This window comes from Puccinia triticina, chromosome 3A, assembly GCF_026914185.1.
Source record: "Puccinia triticina chromosome 3A, complete sequence".
Classification (NCBI taxonomy): Eukaryota; Fungi; Basidiomycota; class Pucciniomycetes; order Pucciniales; family Pucciniaceae; genus Puccinia; species Puccinia triticina.
This window is the reverse complement of record NC_070560.1, coordinates 3,011,884-3,031,720: the sequence shown is the minus strand read 5'-3', so window position 1 is coordinate 3,031,720 and position 19,837 is coordinate 3,011,884. Positions and strand designations below refer to the sequence as shown.

The 19,837-nt window shown below is 49.6% G+C and overlaps 4 protein-coding genes across 4 annotated transcripts; 2 read left to right on the top strand and 2 right to left on the bottom strand.

Annotated features, from left to right (window-relative positions):
• Positions 1 to 1,968: 1,968 nt before the first annotated feature.
• PtA15_3A360 (uncharacterized protein) lies at positions 1,969 to 2,763 on the bottom strand (the record flags this gene model as incomplete). Its single annotated transcript, XM_053167321.1, has 2 exons — positions 1,969 to 2,547; positions 2,635 to 2,763. 2 exons carry the CDS (start codon positions 2,761 to 2,763, stop codon positions 1,969 to 1,971), a joined length of 708 nt encoding a protein of 235 aa, XP_053018549.1.
• A 1,334-nt stretch (positions 2,764 to 4,097) lies between these two features.
• PtA15_3A359 (uncharacterized protein) lies at positions 4,098 to 5,279 on the bottom strand (the record flags this gene model as incomplete). The annotated part of the gene is made up of 4 exons (XM_053167319.1): positions 4,098 to 4,172; positions 4,275 to 4,679; positions 4,756 to 5,016; positions 5,106 to 5,279. The coding sequence occupies 4 exons, from the start codon at positions 5,277 to 5,279 to the stop codon at positions 4,098 to 4,100; spliced, it is 915 nt and encodes a 304-aa protein (XP_053018548.1).
• Positions 5,280 to 6,595: 1,316 nt separating this feature from the next.
• Positions 6,596 to 8,342, top strand: PtA15_3A358 (uncharacterized protein; the record flags this gene model as incomplete). Its single annotated transcript, XM_053167318.1, has 6 exons — positions 6,596 to 6,734; positions 6,838 to 7,023; positions 7,116 to 7,175; positions 7,272 to 7,706; positions 7,812 to 7,847; positions 7,960 to 8,342. The coding sequence occupies 6 exons, from the start codon at positions 6,596 to 6,598 to the stop codon at positions 8,340 to 8,342; spliced, it is 1,239 nt and encodes a 412-aa protein (XP_053018547.1).
• A 5,024-nt stretch (positions 8,343 to 13,366) lies between these two features.
• On the top strand, positions 13,367 to 17,803 carry PtA15_3A357 (uncharacterized protein; the record flags this gene model as incomplete). Its single annotated transcript, XM_053167317.1, has 6 exons — positions 13,367 to 13,632; positions 13,732 to 14,200; positions 14,882 to 16,422; positions 16,499 to 17,058; positions 17,133 to 17,706; positions 17,779 to 17,803. The coding sequence occupies 6 exons, from the start codon at positions 13,367 to 13,369 to the stop codon at positions 17,801 to 17,803; spliced, it is 3,435 nt and encodes a 1,144-aa protein (XP_053018546.1).
• Positions 17,804 to 19,837: the final 2,034 nt, after the last annotated feature.

The window sequence follows — 19,837 nt, the reverse complement described above, 5'->3', positions numbered from 1 at the left end:
GCCCGACACTGCCCGACCACCCGTCGGCTGTTCCTGCCTACAGGGAGGGCAGGCCGACCTCGTCCGACCGTGCCGACCCACGAGGCAGCATGGTTGGCTTGTCTGATAGGTCCGGCCAACCCATCTGCCCGGTGGGTCAGCATGGTCGGCTCTCCCTCGAGGTTTTCAACAGGTTGGCTGTCCCCGTGGAAAGGATTCATTGCAATGAGAAAGAAAAGAACAGGAGAGAAAGAAGAGAAAGAAAAGAAAGAAACATACCTAGATCAACGGACAAAGGAGATGAGTACGTGCGTGGAAAGGATGAGGAAAAGGATCTTCCACGCACGCCCGTTGAGCTAGGTAACTACATACAGCATGTCACAGACAGATGAAAGATGAGTGATAGGTTGGAAGCACATGACAAAGAGAAAGAAACAGAAAAGAGACAAAATCTCAACAATAAGTGCTCACTTACCCAAAGTGGTAATTGAGCTGAATGATGAGACACTAGCCTGAACCATTTGATAAAACTCTGGTCTTGACGCATCAGTGCATCCGCAGCTTTCAGTACTCTACAAGACAATTGATGCCGAAGAGCAATTGACAGCGGGGATGGAAATAAGGCTGAATATCCCATTGATTACTGCTTTTCAAAATCAAAAGGTTACTGCTTCAAGTCCATACAATTTGATTACTTTCACCATGTCAGATCACTTTCACCCAAATGAAAAACTATGATGTATAATTCCTTGAAGTCCCCGCCAATCAATCACTTATCAAGCCAGTTCTCTGTCTCACAGAAAAGGCGGTGTGGTGGCCCATTCTGTGGTCAGCAAGTCAGGAGCATTTCTGCCGCCGCCGCCAGCAAGATCAGCAAGACCTCAGCAAGAAGCCAAGACCTACAATCATCCCTCAATACTCTCATCCAACCTCAGGACTTCAAGACCCTCATGGAATCAAGATCTTTTACCCTCTCCCCCACTACCTTTCATCATTCTTGGTCCTCACAAAGTGTCTGCTGTGGGTTTATTCTCTCTTTTGAATGGGGTTTCCATTCTTTTTCTTTTCTCTCTTTTCTTTCCTCCTCAAGTTCTTGATTGCCTGGTCTCCTCCTGTCTCATCTTATTGTGTCTTCTTTGCTTCTTTTGTGTGGTGTTTCTCTTTTTTTTCTTCTTCTTTATCCCTTGGTCAGGCGCGCTTTCAGGTTTTCATTTGTTTTGTGCTCTTTTTTCTTGTTTCTGTCTTCTGTTTTATGTTGTGTGCGTGTGCGCGTGTAGCACGCGGAGGATGTGATGAAATAGGGGATTTCAAAGTTGGCCAGATGCCAAGTTGGTGTTCAAGTTCATTCTTGAACACCAAGTTGCAAAAGTGCATGCAAGCCACACTGTACTACACCCCCTAAGCCTGCTGGAATGTTTTTTGACATTTGGTGTTCAATAAAAGCCTAGGACACCAACTTGCAAAAGTGCATGCAAGTTGTGCATGGCCAACTTTGAATCCCCCTAATATATGTGACAGGTTGCCTCCCCAAGTCCAAGTTCGCCGAGCTTGGAGGAGAGCGGCATTGCAATCTGATCCCCAGAAAACGGTCCATCCCGCAGTTTATTGATCAAGAGATTCTGAGTTCAAACCTTCGAGCGTAGCTCGCCAATCATCCTTCATCCAGCTCTTTATCCAGCCTGTTTCCGCGCTTCGACCCCATGCCTGTGAGCAAGCGACGAAATGGTGGTAACTTGGCAAAGGCTGGCATAATATTTATGATTGCAACTTCAAGTGAACTAATGATTAAATCTAGATTACAACAGATCATACACATATAATAACTTAAATTTGGTGATATCAAATCAACCCAGTTGGAATGATGATAAAATACAAAGATATGGTAGCTCAGAGGTTTGTTTTATGTAGTCTCCTTGGCTGCTGGCAGCAAAGCTGCTGCTAAAGAAGGGGTGGTCGGTGTAGAGAAAGGAGATGCGACGCTGCGCCAGCTTAGGTTGAAGTTTTTTCAGGAAGAGTGTCGATAAAAGCTTTCAACAAATCCTTATTGGTCTTTGTTCCAGAACCTGCCGGCGTCGTTGGTTTTGGCATAGTCGATGTTGCATCTCCTGGTGGGGGTGTTACTGTCGCTGGAAGTGGTGCCCGCTTGCCAAATCTAGACGACTTGCCTGGTGACTTGCCTAGTAACTTGCCTGGTAACTTGCCTGGCGACTTGCCGGGCGAATTGCCGGGCGAATTGCCTTCACCAGCCTCGCCAGTGATCCTCCCCTCCAGTCTCTTCAAAATTCGCAGAAACATTCCAGCCGCCTTGGGGGACAGCGGCTCGGGATCGATGGCCATCTGGACCATTTCCAACGCGGAGTAAATCTCTAGCGCCTTGGTTTTGCCGACCTTGCTGGAGGTGGGAGGTTTTCCTGGAGTGACTGGCGACCTCAAGAACTCCATGACCAGATTTTTGGCGTCCGTCCCACTGATACCGCTCCCTAAGATTCCGCTGGGATCCTCGGGTTTAGCACTGGCAAGAGCGGCATCGCCCGTGGGGACAGGGGGAGTAGCAGGGGCAGCACGTTTCTGCAAATTGTATAGCGAAGTGGTCAGTCTTAGTCACACTCCACGGATTGGATCTTGAGTTACAGGCATGGCTTCAGGGTGACTTACATGCATAATCCAGGATTCCTTGATTTCATTGTCGAAAGATCGTCTTTGTCTAGCCGCACTGCGCCCGTCAGGAGCGGTAAGAACAGTCATCGATATTAATGTGCATAGGAATAAGCTGAAGAATTTCATGATATTTGGAGGTTAGCGGCGGGTGTATCGGAACTGTGCGTCAATGGCCTTGGCGGAGGGATGCAGTGTGTTGAACCTCGGGAGAATTAGAGGATGGAAATGGCGATTCTGTGATTACTACAGTCTAAGAAAATCCACTCGAGATGAAAAAGAGTATAAACCATAAGTTATGTGTTGTGAAAGGTTGTGAACTGTCCAGGCTACAGCACTGAAACGGCCGAAGGCACTGCGACGGACAACAGCGGTTACCGATGCGGCGATGCCTCGCCATTATTTTCATGTGCAAAGGTCGTCGTCGGTCTGATGACCCAAACACGCGTACTAGTCATAGCACGTTGTGGGCAAGAATGGCGGGCACCAAGAGCGCTAGCTACGAGTGTAACATTCAAGGAGGAACAAGATAGAATTCTCGGAGCTCTCTCCCGAGCACCTTACAGGCTCTCACATCTGGAACCTCGAAAATGTTCCTGTGTTTCCGCTCCAAGGGATTGCAGCCGACCCAGCCTCACGTTAGCCATACACCGCTAACAACGATACAGTGTCCAAGTTGTGGCCGAACATGATTTCGATGAGGTACCCACAAGCATTTTGTGAGAATTATCTTCATTATTATGTTTTTACGCAACACTACAACACCAAATTGCCAGTTATGTTCAGGAGCTGATTGCCCCTGATTGGAGACAACATTTGCCATGACCATTGTCTTTAGCTTAATACAAAGGTTAAAATTTCTGAACTATTGCATTGGATAAACTGTTACATGCACACATCTGATTGACTAACCACCCCACAACAAACCAAAAATTTGAACCAAGAAATAACTTACAAGCCTTGACAAGTAAACAAAGAATATCAATATGTCAAGCATATGGCCAACGGATACTGAGGGCACAAGAGCAGAAATATGAGCAGAAGCAGGATGGCATACTAATGATTGAACTAGGAAATTGGATATGTAGTAGCATATAATGTAATGACTGCAGCTGAGCCGCTAGCGGAAAGCAAAACAAATGTCTTGCATCCTCGTTGCCAGGCGAGTCACCTTGACTGGTTTTGCCGACTAAACGAGATGAGAGGAAGCAAGAAAGACAAGGAAAAAGTCCAGACCAGGCCAAAGTTTACAAGGATGGAAGATAGAGTTCAAGAAGGGGGAGAGGCCGGAGTCAGTCGGAGGAGTTTTTGGCCCACTTGATGAGATGATGGGCAAGCCCGACACGAAGAAGATCGTGGGAGGAGGAGGAGCCGAGGAGGACCAAGTCGATCTGAGAGAGGAAAGGAACCGGCTTGACGAGCTCGTAACGCTTGCCCAAGATCACTGAGGTCTTCTTCTTCTTTCATAGGGCGGCGGCTCTGGAGTTCAGGATCCCAACCGGCAAGATCAGCTCCAATCTATGCAATCTCTCCCATGCCTAGTTTCCAAACAGAAACGCAAGAATGACGTGTAGATAAGCAATGAGTTCTTGCTCGTGGTCAAGAGATTGAAGAGAGAGAGAATAAGAAAAAAGCTCAACTAATTCAAACGCGTCTCTGCCATAGACTTGAGAGCGAACGACGGCGGGTCTGAGCTGGTCGTTGGTCCGGTTGTCGTTACCGAGGGGGTCCGAGTCGAGGGCGAAAGAGAGACGTTTGAGGTGTTGGCGATAAAGATCCCAGGCCATCTCGAGGTTGAAGATCCCGTTGTGGTGGGTGGAAGAGAGGTGTTCCCAGGCGATGAGGACGGAGGATTCGGCGAGGCTCAGCGCGTCTGCCCACAAAGTCGTCGAGGCTACCGTCCTGCTTCGCATGATAATCGGCTTCGCTCCCTCCGGCTTGCTCCTTGATGTACGCGTCGGGAACAGCGCACTTTGGTTCAACGCCGGGAACTTCAGCTGGCCCGTCCGTCTCACTTGGTACGCAATCATCGAAACCATCCCGTTCTAATTTTCATCACTTAATCTCAGCAATTTTTTTTTTTTTTTTTTTTTTCTTTGTACGGATTGTTAATCAACTTACGGCAGCGCCTTGGACAAGTAACACACAAGAAAAAGACATACCATCATTGATCAACATGAATTTAGATTTGAGCCAGTCGCGCGTATAAGCATGGTCCACAAACGAGCCAAGAACCTCGTTCCACTTCTGTACGAATGTGTTTTGTTTCTGGGCCAGATTCTTAGCCGGGGAGGAGGTCGAGGAGGGATGCGGATCGTGGCGGTCAGGAAGCTCGAGGAAGAATCTCATTTCCAAGTCCTCAAGTCCAACAAGACAGGGTGTCTGGTCGAGGATGGTAAGGGTCCGGGCAGGATCCCGGTCGGAGGGGTTGGAGACGGAGCATGGGGCATGCGGATCGAAAGGGGCCTTACTCCCGACAGATGCTGGAGCAAGTCGTGTAGATAGGGCATGACGACGGACGACGCGAATCCGTGTTTATCGACCACCGTCTTTGCTGGCAAAGTGGTCGTCTTGCTAGCAGGGTTCTTGGCTAACGTCTTTTGCGGGCTGGCGGGCGTCGCAGGATTGTCCGGACGGCGGGCCATGCGGCGGAGCCGGGTGGTGGATCCAGCCGAGATTTATATCGGAGAGACCGAGGACACTCTCCGAGGGGAGGAAGACAACAGCTGTCGGCTGAGTTCTTCGGCAACTCGGTCAGCGTCAGGTTCCGTTGACTGGGTATCTTCTTCATCGTCTGCCCGCAACTTGTGCATCTTTCAAGACTTCGATGCATCGCTCATCGATGCCAGATACGAATATGTACGATGTCGTCTTCCTTTGTTTCGGCCGCGGCTGCTTGCGGTCTTCGATCGAGAAGAGATGAGTGGTCCAGGCATGCGCGCAGCGAGGTTTCACAAGAGATATCACAGGCCCAAAGGCCCTGTTGTACTTCTGCTCCCACTTCTGCATTAGCAAACAATGTGACCACACAACTACTTCTCAAGATTCTTACCGGGTTTTTATTTGAGGGTGATCCCGATAGTGAGCCTTGGAGTGAGTGTTGAAGTGATTTTCAATCTTGCAAAAGAAGGTCTGGCCCGACTGGTTTGTGGCGAATTCGGGTTGTGTGCTTGTGTGGATCCAAGAAATGGCGAGCTGTTCTTCCTCGCAGTCGCGAGGAAGCCACTTTGGTCCTCTTTTTTTCTTTGGCTGTGTTGTATCAAGACTCGGTTCTGGTGCGTCCTCTGGGGATGGGGAGTTGGACATGGGGTGTTTATAGGACTTGTGGTAGCGAGGGCAGTCGGCAGGGTTGCCTAAAGATTATTTAGTTAAAGAGCCCTAAATACTCTGTAAATCTGTCTTGCCGAGCGGGTTTACAGAGACGAGGGTGGATCCTCAGACCGCTCGTTTGGACTAAAGAGTCAGCTAGTCCACATTCACCGAGTTTGAGGCGCGAGACGAGCTATGTACATAACTATGTAACGTCCGGCTGATGTATCACTATTAGGCGTTGGCCCATTCTAAGAAACCTTTACGGTTTGAGAAAAATATTGCTGTTTCAAGAAGCAGCGGCCTATTGCTTGTACCTCAGATTTTGTATAAAATGTCCACAGAAGACTCAGTATATGGTGATCTGCACTCCGACGGACCCCGAGTTAGAAACACTCAAGTGTAGCAGTAATCAGTTTGGCAATTTGTACAATCGTCTAGAGGGACCAATGTGTGAGCCCGGCACAGGCATACTTATAAAGAACCCTCGGTCTTGACTTGCCTCTTCATCCGCTCGCTTGCCAATCTATGTGTAGCACGTAGCCATTTCTCATCCATAATCTACTGAATCTCTCTAATCTGAAGGAAGAGCAAGAAAAAAAAGAACCCATCAACTTTTCTTAGCAAACTAGATACATCGATTATACCAAAGATGTTTTCGAAAGGTTTTTTAGCCTCGCTTTTGCTACTTTCTCATCTGTATCCGTTTTTTGCTATGGAAAACTTGGGCAAAGGCGCAGCGGATTACAGGAAACTGGACAAAGCGGCAGGGGAATCTACCAAAAAGAAAGGTGTGTCATGTCCCCCGCCCTCCGCCTCCTCCCAGCCCTGAGTTGTCCGCGTGATAAGATCATCGACATTCATATTTCCTTGAATCATCGCTTTCGCCCTTAGGTTCCTGGTTAGGCAGGAGGTTCAAATCGAAGGCCGGGCCATCGAGTTCCGCACCTGCAGAGGATACGCAAGATGAAGTAATAGAATATGACCGATATAGACCGATACCTGAAGCAGAGGATACGCAAGACAAATTACTAATAGCAGAAGATGACCAATATACAGGACCGATGGCGAACCATCTTTGTCAGTAACCCTTTGGATTCTCTGGAAATGGTTCTCAACCCCCGGCGGGGCTGAATCACTCATGACTTGACCTTTTACCGTTGTGCAATTAGTTGACAAGGAACTTGAACACCCCGCTGCTACCACTGCTTTGAAGAATTTTTTTGGTGGTTGTAGGTTTTCATCAAGGCGACTTCATATGCCAACCATGTTTCATCTTGGCATTAAACTCATGTTTGTTTTTGTCTACGTCAAAATATGCGAAATAGTCTTCCCACTATATTCCGAAAACGAGGAAGCGGCTTTTCGTGAAAGATACGTTACTAGGGAACCACCTCTGCAGAATCTACTCAATTCTTACCATTCCGAAGCCGCACAACACAAGTCACGTGGACCACAGCCATTGAGCACGAACATGATAGAAGCACTCGAAGGCGCCCTGTATGCAATTTTTCAACTTCAACAACCTTACTTTAAGCCCGCAGTACAGATGGCATATTACGGACAGGCGTTTTGCGTGATCACTAGAGAGCCAAGTCTGCTCAGTGAGCTTATCCAGTCGTACATCATAAAAAGTATGAACGTGCAATCACCCAATATGTCGGGTCGGCTCAAGTTCCTCTATAAGGCAATGCTGGAAATGAAAGAGTGGTCATCCTCGCTCGAGAATCCAACGAAACAGGCAAGCATGGTGAAACGGATCTGTAAGTGTGATGTTCATATTGCCCAAACTTCCTTCATTCTCTGGATTCAATCCTCGGCAGTGCTGAATCTCTCAGTATTTTTTCTTTTTTGCCACTGCGTGTTAGATGACCGTATGCGGACTCGATTGTTTCTCCAAGGTGGTAAGTTTCTTTTGACAAGAACGTCACGTGCCAATCACTATTCATCCTGAAAACAAAATGATACTCATATCTACCTTCTTCCACCTCGAATTCACCAAAATCCGAGAAATAGAAAGCATAGGACTTGGTGACAATGGGGAGCGTTACCTTAACAGATACTTCTATGGAGAAAAGCCACTTGCGGATATGTGGGAAGAGCACTTGAAAGACTTCAAACGTGGTAAATTGGGATCAAACATGAAAGAAAAAATCAAAAGTGCCCTCAACGCATTCTTTGAAATCCAAGATACTGATGCAGAAGGCCAATTGAAGATTGCATACTACACAAGAAGGTTTTTTGGCATCACTGCTGTTTCCGGGCGTCCCGCAACTGATCGGCGTAGTCAAAAAATCATTTTGCATATCAAATCGCGGATGCAATTGATGGAAAGCCACGGCCAAATGAACTCCAGTCATCAGAAGATGTGGGATGTGCTGCTGCTAATGTGGACGTAGTGGAGCAAACCAGGTCATCCTTGTATGAGGGGAACTGGGGTACCTTCCCAAAATAGTGCTAGTACTATTAGTCAAGAGTGATATCCTGTATCATGTCGACCCAAAAATTATACATCTATTCTCTATAGCTACACTTATTAGGCACCTATTTTCATTCTTTTTATTTCTTTGAAATTTCATGAAACTCTCCTCGAGATTGGTTGCAAGAAGAACTATCACCTAAGCTTTTACACTCAAATCAACTGAGATTGCTGAAATTGAAAGTTTTTACAATGGTCAACACGTGCAGATCTTGAACTTGTCAAAGTCCGCGTCCCTGCTGTGGCGTGAGCACCTTTGGCCTGGGAGAGATGTGTAGCACTGCGATCTCTCCCGCAGGGAGAGGACTTGTGACTAAGCAGGAAATCTGGCTTGACAGGATCTCCTAGCTTTGGTGGTGGAGGATGTTTTTCCATTATACCTCGTAAACCACCAACCCAGTTTTTTCTCATTTCTCATCATTTGATCCACTGCATCTTCCTGTGATTTACATCTACTCAGAATTGTGATAATCCGATTTCATCATACCTTGATCTTTTTTTCAAAACCTTGGATTTTTAGCTTTGGTCGGAAATTGACAAACCCATGACCTTATTGAACCCTCTTTTTTCATCCGTCTTTTCATTTTTTTCTATCCCCTTCATTTTGCCTTTGATTGCCAATCCCATCCACCCATCGCTTTGCATACATCCTCAAACGCATTCACTCAACACCTTGTAACTCAAAAATCAAAATCTACTACAACTATGGATCCAGATCCAACCAAAACCAAAGAGATCAGGTCACAAGAGTCAAAGCTACACTCCATTTGCAATCTCATCAATGAACTGGACCTGACCACAAAACAGTTCCTCTCTGCATTCTTGATCAGCAAAAATATGTCCATGGCCTTCCAACGACAATATTGGGGAACTGAAATAGGCTGGCCGTCTACGCTATTGCTTCTTCATACAATGCGTGTAAGGATGATAATTGGGCCGGTTTGGGCTGCCTGTGGGCCAGCCCGGCTTAACCCGCTTCAATTCTGGACAGGCCGGGCCGGGTCAAAACACCCCAATCTTGTGTCTGGCCCAAACCCGTGTCCGCAATGAGGCGGACACAGGCGGACACAGGCGGGCTTTCAGCCAAGCGTGCCAAGCGAGCAGCCCACGGTGCGGTGATTTATATGGGCATGCGTGGTAGAATGTCCACTTGGAGATAGCACGGGCGGGAATGCACAGAGCGGCTCAGGCAGAGTGCATTCCGGTGACATAAGCACTGAGGATGATGTCAGAAAAGCACGCTAAGAAAGCTTACAGAAATTTGCACACGGATAGAATGCGCGGATTTCAGATTGGAGCAGAAAGACAGGGCTGGACTGCGGCGGACTACACACGTGGACTGGTAGCAGCGGTGCGTCAGCAGGTGAGCCACGGCAGCTGAAGCGGGTTCCACCAGCCGGTGGAACTGGGGCGGAGGCGGTGGTAAGAGACTGACTGGCGGGAGCTAGACAGAGGACGGTGGGAGGTGAAGCATTGGAGAGGAGCCGAGTCTGGGACAATGACGTGCAGAAAGCGGGCGGAGCTGAAGGACTAGTGCGGGGAAGTGTTGGATCTGCGGGATCGGGTGGGACCGGTGATGCGCGTGGAGGGAAGGATGGGGGGTGGAGGCTCACAGTTTCTCTTCTCTTTTTCCTTATCCTATTATCCTATCATCTTACGGATTACTCATTATTGTACTTACACTTACGGACGTACTAGAGTATTAGGAGAGTTTTATGTGACCTTATCTTTACTTACGCCGTTACTTGCGGAGTGCGGAGCTTTATTCACTTGCGGATTATTATGCTATAGATCAGGCTCAGAGAGGAGCGCTGAAGGCTAGTGAATAGTAGCAGTGCGGAGCCAAGTCACCAATAATCACACAGCCCGGACACATATATTCTTGAAGAGGGCAGTTGGTGGACATTTCTACTGAAATACCAGCCGTTATTCTCACAACGGGCAGCCCACAGGCTAGGTCAGATCACAGGCACAGGCATGATTTGAAAGGCACTTGGTGGTGATCATTTTTCAAGGAGATTTTTTAGCTTGAAATACACAACTTCAGTAATCCATTGACATTCTAGACAGGCATAAAATCATGACATAGTAAAAAAGAGAAAGAAAACTGAAGGAACATGTATGATGCATAGATAATGAAAAAAGGAATGGGCTAAGCAGAAGAGAGAAAAGATAAAATGCTAGTGATCCTTCATCCAGTCTTGAGAGCACAAGAGTGCCTCAACTGTCTCTTCATTGAGGCAGCAGCAGTAGCCGTTTAGGAAATGGCCCCCGGTGCAGAAAGCCAATTCCGATGCCACAGAGGTTGCCGGGGCCATTAAAACAATCTTTGAAAGCTTTGAAAGAGCAGGAAACCGTGATTCATTCATCTTCCACCAGCCAAGTATGTCAACATGAGCATCACCTGTAATGGTGATGTTTTTTTTCCTTGAGGGATAAGTCCAGTTTGGCGCCTGGTGCGTTGGACTGGAAGCCGTTGGTTGATCCATTCATGTACTTCAGGAATTGGGTGGTATCTTCATCAAGCTTTTGCGGTGGGCTAGGCGCAGTCTGGGCCGGAGAGTCTGTAGGGGTGCGGGAAGGAACATACAAGGCCCAAAGATTCAAGATTGCCGCCCGCACATTACCAAGGAAGTCGGAGGTTTTTTCGGAATTGTGGGTTTCTTCAAGGCTGAAGTGTAGGTATCAAATCTTGTAACGAGGATCAAGGACAAGCCCTACAGCGGCAATTTCTTTCATTGGGTCCCAGTATTTGGTGAACTTCTCTTTCATTGGCTGAATGATACTGGTGAGGTGGCTGTTGTTAAGATGGGAGCTCTGTGCAAGTTGATTCTCAATCACCTTCATGGCCCAGTAGGTGCAATTCATCTTTGGATACTGAGTGCCGCTCAATTCAACTGTGGCTTATATTTAAGAAAAAGATATTATATTATTTCAGTTCTTCCTAGCGGAAGAACCAGAGAATAAGAATGAAATCCCACCTTTGTAGAATGGTTCCAAAAACTCCATCATCACCACCAGCTCATCCCAGTCAACAGCCGAGGGGCTGACTTCAAACTTGTTGTCGTCCATCTCAAGCTGTTGGAAGGCTAACTTCAAAGGCACCGCCGACTTGATCATCAGATAAGTTGAATTCCAGCAAGTTGGGACATCCTTTGAAGGATGTTTCTTCTTGGGATCAATGTTGGATGTCACCATTGCTCTCTCAAATGCCTCCATTCTGGCTGAGGACCCATGAATATATTTGATGCTTTCTCAAAGATGCTCAACTGGTCCGCTGATTTTCTTTAGACCCTCTTTCACTACAAGATTGATTACATGGGCTGAGTATCAAAGGTGGAAGTAGCTGGAAGTTGTCAGACGGGAACGGTCATTGATAAATTGCTGGAGTTGAGAGATTGCCACGTAGTTTGAGCTAGTGTTGTCAAGGGTGACAAAGGCGAGCTTGTTGAGATGTCGCCATTCAATCAAGACCTGGGCGGTCAGAAATGACTTGGCCGGTGGAGGCACAAGTCCCTCCTGCCGAGGGCTGTCGGAGGCTCGCTTCGCGAGACACACGCCCGCAGCAGCTAGGGACTTGGTTAAGTTCGGAAGCCGCCCCTCCCACAGGAGCTGAGAGCCCACCGCCGCTCGAACGGAGGGTCCCCCGGACCCTCCGTTCGAGCGGCACCTCACACCGTTGAATGATTGTGACGGGTCGGGCCTAAGTCTGAAAATCGCACCAATTGGTGTCCGTGGAACCCCCTTCGGAGGCGGCGGGCGCTTCGTGCCCAGGAGGGACTTAACTAAGTTCGGGTGTCCGCGCCCGGTCCAAACCCAAGCGGGCTCGGGTGGCCTATCGAACATCAGGCAGTCTGAAGCTGGCCCAATTATCAGCCGTAGCTGATGTACGTCCTGGCAGAAGGCCAAAGAATGGATGTTCGCACATGATCGTTGAGGTGTGGTCACTCTAGGAAGCACGCGAGCGAATTCAATCCGCCGCCTGCTTTGTGGAGACCGAAAAAAAAGGCGAGCCGGGTGCTGACTTCATGTTTGGCACCGGTCCAAGATAATGTGACCTGCCAGCTGAAGGGATGGCTCGATTGGTGAGCAGTTGCCTTGTCCGGTGGACTGGTGACGCGCATCGGTCGGAGAGGCAAACGAATGTCGGTCGGACGGGCCGATGACTCTGCAGTAGTGGGGCAAGAAGGCATGGCAAGGACAGCCACTGCCGTGTCGGCCCGGGTCCCAGGGTTCCTCCTCCAGCCTCCCGCTTGGACCCAACAACACCACCGGACTGATTACGAATGACGCGATGCTGAGGGCGGGTCGTCGATGGCTCCTGGCCGGGGATTGCTCAAGCATGTACTGCCATGCCACGTGCCAAGACCACACAGCCCGGTGCTTGATACACATGTAGACCCTGAAACTGGGCCAACAATTGCCGATGTCGGCCTGGAGCTGGAAGGGTCCATCCGCCCAGCCCAGGGGTTTATAATCCATGGCCTATCAGGGGTTTTGGCTGGGACGGGTTACTGTGCGAGTATTATCTTTTTTTCCTTTTTCCTCGTCAATAGAGTAGTCCATTGTTGTCGCTGGCCAGACTTGTCTGGGCAATCGTGCGATTCAGTCATCAGGATACATAGTTATTGTGTAACCATCCTTCGGCTTCGCCGTTGCCTCGCCTTTTGTTTTTATACTTTCCACCTCTTTTTTTCCTGTTTCCTTTTTTTTCATCAGCCATGTGGATTGAATCTGCGACGATTGTTCAGCCGGATTTGTGGACCACGGTAGTTCGAGCACCCACATATTATCTGCGATAGCTCAAAACGGGGGATCAGGCTGCTCGGCTTCAGGCCAACTCGCCACTCGACCATGTCTTCCAGCGGCCTGCAAGCACCTTATCAACTGTGAAGAGCGCCGTGTGCAGGTGTTTGTGTCCATCAGGACCTCCCAAGCCCAAAGATGTCGTCCTCCCCTCAGCACGAAGAAAGCTCCCGCCAATTGCCGCAATCGCCCACCAATGAACCTCTCCTGCCGCCTATTACGATCATCGCTCCGCCTGCACTAGACCCTTCCTCAACATCTTCCTCTTCCTCAACCACGCCGCACAAAAAACGCCGGGTGCAATGGGTCGGCCTGAGCGAACGGGACTCCACCGAGCTCGACGATTGGCCTTCGTCCTCCTCCCACCAATCCCATCAGCCGCATCTCCCCCCAGCCACCCACAAGTCGAGCACTGCGGGCACAGACCCTTCTTCATCCCTTTCCGATCACCAGCTCCACCATCTCCATCTCCAACCGAATTCTTTAACTCCAGCTACTGCTAGTTCATCCTCAGCCTTCTCCCGTCCATTCTCGATCCGTCTGCCTGATCGCCCGACCCTCGAGCAGTTGTCCCAGCAGATAGCCTCCCAGCATGCTCGCACAGCCAGCACTAGCAGTAGCAGACGTCATCTAGTCCATCATCAGCAGGACTCTGACTCCCGCGAGAACTCCACTTCTTCGCTTGCCCTCTCCACCAATATCAACACCAGAGCTAACTCATCCTCTGTCTGTACCGTCCCCAACTCTATCAACCCTTACTTTCCTTCCATCCAGCCCCACACGCAGGCTAACCAGCCTGCCGAGCAACACGCCTCCAACCTCAACAGCTATCGCCGCAATCTTCTTCGCTCACAGAGCTCTCGCCTCGCCTCCCAGGCCTCTTCTCGGGAAGCCTATCTTCCGACCCCCACTACTCCCATGGCCACTCCTGACCAATCCCGACCCGGCACACCGGACTCTGACCTCCACATCGTTAGTATCTGCTCTTGCTCCTCTTCTTCTTCTTCTTCTTGGTCCTCGTGCAGGTGCTCCTCTTCTTCCGCTTCCTTCTCCTGCATGTGCTCTCTCAACCTACAGCAGCATTGTGCCTTTGTTGCCACATCGAGAATATCGATAGTCACGCTTCGTTTTTCCTATCATATATCCAAATGAAAACAACAAACGGATGCACATGCATTCCATCTGCCTGCCGCCTGGAACCGCAGTGCCCCTTGCCTGGCTGTCGTTCAGCCTTCTCCTGACCGTATCTCCTCTATCCCCGGAGCGACCGTCCCTATGCTATCCATTCTCCTCTCCTTTATCTTCATCCGGGCATTGTGGCGCACCAAGTCCAGGTCTGCATTTCCCCGAGCCAGCCACCTTGAGCTGGCCGATGTGTATGTACATATGTATGTACATACAGCGATCTGCCGACACGTGAATGGGATGCATAATGCGTACATGTATGTATGTACATGCTTTCACGTGGCGGTTGACATGAGATTGAGTTGAGTCAAGAGTGAGCGATTGGCACAGATCTGCATCCTTTATCGTCATGCACAGCTCTTCCTGCTCTCTGGCGGTGTGCGCATGTGAAAGTCGCCTTTGTCCCTTTCTTCTTTTCTTCCTTGGCGCTGATCCTGATTTGCTCGGGCGGACGTCATCCGGAACCAGCCGTTTGGGGAACGCGATGGCTTACCCTCCAACCCGAACCGGAAGCCGCGCACGTTCACTCGTGAGGCCGCCAATCTGGTCTCCCTGCACAAGTTCAACATCGCGGCTGCCCTCGGCCGCAGCCATCCCGCACAGGCAGCCGGGCCGAGCGGCCCGGCAAAGCGGCTCGGAACAGCCGCCTCTCACAATGCCACCGTCCGGGAGAACCGCGCACTGGGTGCCAGCCTTGGGCTGTCCGCCTCCGGCAGCGGCTCCGGCCGGGCCGGCTTCAGGGGGCCGGGGATGTCGATGGGAAACGGCGTGCTCAGCTCGCTGCTCCACCTCTACAACCATCCCCCCAGTGCCCAGTCATCCTCGGCTACCCTGATCAACTACGGCTCCGATGATGATTCTGACGCTGGCGGCGAGGGCAGCCAGAGTGCAAACTCGCACACCAGACACTCCAGCTTGGAGAGCAACCAGGCAGCATCCAGGCCCGTTCTGCCCACTCACCAGCCGCCGGTCCCCCTCCAGCAAACTCCTCCGGCCAACCCGGGCGCCGAACGTCCAGCCTCACGAGCTTCCTTCGACGCCGTCTCGAGCGCGCGACAGAAAATCGCCCACGGTTTCTCCAAGGTCATCCAAAAATTCGACAACGAGAGGCCTGCCAGCGCCCGCTCCAAGGCTGGCGTCTTTGGGGCCTTGCAAGCTAGTGCCATGGGACTCGGCGGGGTTGCTGCCCCATCAGCCACCAACATCGCCCCCGCCGTCCAAAAGTCAGGATTCCGATTAGCGCGCTACACCAATCGCGAATCTTTGGACACCGGCGTTCCTCCTACCCCTGCCACCCCAGCCCTCACCCTGACTTCCGACGATCCATATGGCGCGATGGCTGAGGCCACCCCACGAGATGAGGATGGCTTGGCTAGCCGTCTGCGAAGAGTGACCAGCGCCGGGATCCGAGTCAGACGGCAATCCGAGGACGAGGGCATGTCCATGCCCGACCAATCCTCACTCAACGGCCATGGAGGCCAAGAGAACATCACTGGGGCTAGACTCGCATCCAGTGCCAGCTCTAGCGTCGGCTCGATCTTTAAGACGCGAATTCACAAGTCCAGCAGCATGGCCAGTCTCAAAGCCTTTGGAGACGCGATCAAGCCGACCAACTTTCACAACGAATCCGCCGTCCTCAAGGCCAAGAGGAGCGGCTCGGCCTCCGGAAGCACGCCCGGCACGCCGGCCAAGGAGTTGTTCTCTGGAGCCGAGAAGTCGCCCGCCGTGACCCCACTCGGCTTGCCGCCCCAAATCTACAACTATCCTGCCCAGGTTCCCGTCAAGGCTCATCAACACAATGGGTACGCCCGAAGAAGACGCGAAAAGAGACGCCAAGAAGAGATCTTCATCACCCTGCACGTCGCCGCCATCCTCCAACGCCAACAGTTCATCCTCCAGCTCACTCGGGCTTTGATGATGTTTGGCGGCCCGTCTCATAGATTGGAGTCCCAGGTCTTGGCCACCGCCAGAGTCTTGGAGATCGACCTGCAGGTCGTATTGATCTACTCGTTCGTACTTTTCACCAACTCTCCTTTTCATCATCGTATCGATGCAAGACTAACTCTTTCTCTTTCCTATATGTAGCATTTGTATCTTTTCGTTCCAAGATGAGGCCACTCATACCTCCGAGACCAAGTTCATCAAGCAATCCCCGAATGTAGACTTGGGCAAGTTGACCGATCTGGCCACGTTACACTGGGAAGTAGTGCATGACAAGATCGGGGTCCAAGAGGCGAGCCAAGAGATCTCCCGCTTGATGCGCGCGCCCGCGCAGTACACGAACTGGCAGACGATCCTGATCGGCGCGATGTGCAGTGCGTTTATCGGCCCCGCGGCGTTCAGTGCGAGCTTTTTGGACGTGTTGATCTCGGCCCCATTGGGCGCGGGTCTGGTTGCCGCCCAGCTCTTTGTGGCCAACAAATCTGACGTGCTCTCGCAGATCTTCGAGATCGTCGTCACTGGCTTCACCAGCTTCGTCGCCGCCGCCCTCGCCTCCACCGGTTACTTCTGCTACTCTGCCGTCATCGCCTCATCCATCGTTCTCATCCTTCCCGGATGGCTTGTCTGTTGTGCCGCCCTCGAACTCCAATCCAGGTCCATCGTCTCCGGCAGTGTCCGCTTAATCTGGGCTGTCATTTATGCATGTAAGTATTGGCTTGGCTGCTTGTTGGAGTATCTACAATAACTCACAATCGCCTCTGTTCTTCTCATACGATAGTGTTTCTGGGCCTTGGTATATCAGTCGGAGCCGAATTCTGGACATTGTTTTCGGGCAAACCGGTGATGGTCTCCATAGATGGAACGTGTGGAATGTCTCACACGAGGGATAAGTGGTACCAAACCACGATCCCGATGTGGTCTACATTCCTCGTGGTACCGGGATACGCTTTGTTCCTCGCGATGCGACAACAGGCGCGATTGAACTCGAAAGAGATCTGGGTGATGGTCATCCTCGCCTCTGGGGGCTTCACCGCCAACCATTTCGCGTCCCTCGGGTTCCCCAACCGCTCGGACATCAGCTCGGCCTTGGGCTCCTTCGTCGTCGGCTTTCTAGCCAACATCTATGGCCGCCTCTTCCAAGGCACCTCTTTCATTGTCGCCCTCGTCCCCATCCTCTTCCAGCTCCCCTCCGGATTAGGCAACGGCGGCCTACTATACTTCGCGAACACTTCCGATTCGTCGCACTCCTTCACCTCCGGCTTCCAGGTCGGCCAGCAGCTCCTAGAGGTCTCCTTGGGCCTCGTCATCGGCCTCTTCGTTGCTACCGTGCTTGTCTATCCTTTCGGAAACAGGTTCGTAGCTTACTTCCCCCTCACTTGCAGATCAACCCGTTCTGACCCTTGCTTTGTTTTTCCTTTGTTCAGGCGAGGCGGACTGATGGCCTTCTGAGCACCATCGCTCAATCGTCGACAAATTAGATCGCTCGGGAACCAACAACGAAAACAAACATCATTATATAGAAAAAACAATTGAAACTAATAAATTATAACAAAAAAAACACAATAGACCCACGACGATTAATTTGTTAGACGATCGAAAAGACTTGAGAAGAATATATATATACACACAACCCGACTTACAAAAACAAGAAGATCACCGAACAGAAGCCACCTTTCATCAAAATATCTTGAGAAAAAAAAATCAAAAAAATCAAAAATCAATTTTTTTTTATTTACAATCGAGCAGACGAAGAACTATCAAAGCGCATTTTGTCGTTGGCCATCGAATATGTACATTGAGTACCCGAAGAGCAAAGGCTCGCCTATTCTGTTTGTCCAACCAGAGATAAGTTTATGTATGCATCCAACATTGTAAATCTCCCGAACCTCCACTTTACAACACACGATCGCAAAACTGGTTTGGTCCCACTCGTTGCTTGTTTTCTTCCCTCACAATTTCTTAGCTTGGTCATCCCCATCGTCGTCATCCACTATCACCCTTTCTATGTCGGCGGAACGCTTGCGGCCCCCACCTAATAATACTATTATTAAATCCAACCCTGGGTTGTTTTTTCTTATCACTCATGTTAACGGTTACTGGGCCGGATTTGTCACGGACGGCTGCTCCCCAATCGTTTTATTTTTGTTTGTTGGTTTTGCTTTCATCGTATACCCCCACTCAATCCAAAAACGTCCCCACTCCACCCAACAACGTCCCCACTCCACTCCATGTGTTTTTTTTTGTTTGGGTCTCTCTCAAACACTTTTTTTTAAGAAATTTTTGGGTGTCGAGTCCGTCAATAGTTTTGATATGTATATCAAGCTTTACTGATGGGTGAGCGCGTCAAGAACAGGCTTTCGTGTTAGATGGAAGGATTGTCCGGTTCTTGTTGGATTTTTTCAATGACTCAGACTCAGAGCTTGAGTGTTTCAAATCTTGGGATCGAGTTGAACAAGATAATGGAATGAGAAGAAAGGTATGACATGACCGATATCAAAGGACTACTGACTTCATCTGGAACAGCCTCTCCATCGATGACTGACAATTTTATGACAGCAGGCTCTTTTTGGTTTACCTTCTGCCTCATGAATCGACTGTGTGGGAGGCTCAGTCTCGCGTGGATTGATCTTTTTTTTTTTTTTTTTTTCAAAAAATGAGGATGATCAAGATGATGTACAATATATAATATGGAAACAAATCATTTCTAAGTGAATTGCTAGATAAAAATCTGAGAAATATCTTGATAGAGGAGAAGATTTGGTCGAGGCAACATTTATTCAACTACGTTATAAGCATAGACGAAGGTGAATAGAAAAATCTAGTCGTCCTTTAGACCTAGAGAGAGCATAATTTTTCTAAAACGTCCAGGAGACTCTTTTTGACTGGATTTATATTTTCTTTGCGTCGAATATTTGAAGTCCACAAAAGCTTTAGGTAACTTCTGCTAGTATATTCCAAAGTTGTGATTAGATCGGGGTTCGTTCCCTTGGCGTAAGTAACATCGGCAAGTGCTTTGGCACACACAGCAAGGTAGGCTAGCTCGTCAACGTTTTCTCCGAAGGCATCTGTAATCACATGTACCACTTTCTCAATCAGTACCATCAGATCTATACTGGCATGTTGATTCGGGCTCTCTCTTTTTTCTTTGTTGAACCGCTGAATCATTTCGTAAGCCGACCGAGTGTGTCGAGCGTACTTCTCGAAAGACTTTGGCGGGTTGAGATCTAGTTGTTGCGGTTATCCAATTCCCGTCAGTTAATTTGCACATCTAGATTAATAATATTGTCTTCACAGAACATACTATCAGTTAGGAACGATTGAATGTTGCTTGGATTGTCTGGGGAAGTAAGGTAGTTTCAATTTTTGTTTTAAATGTCATTTCAGCTGGTTTCATAACTGCTGCGAACTTGAGCGATTGCGAGTGATGGGTCACTTACAAATAATCACCAGCCAGTCCCCCAGTGAGACTTTTGCATTACGGTC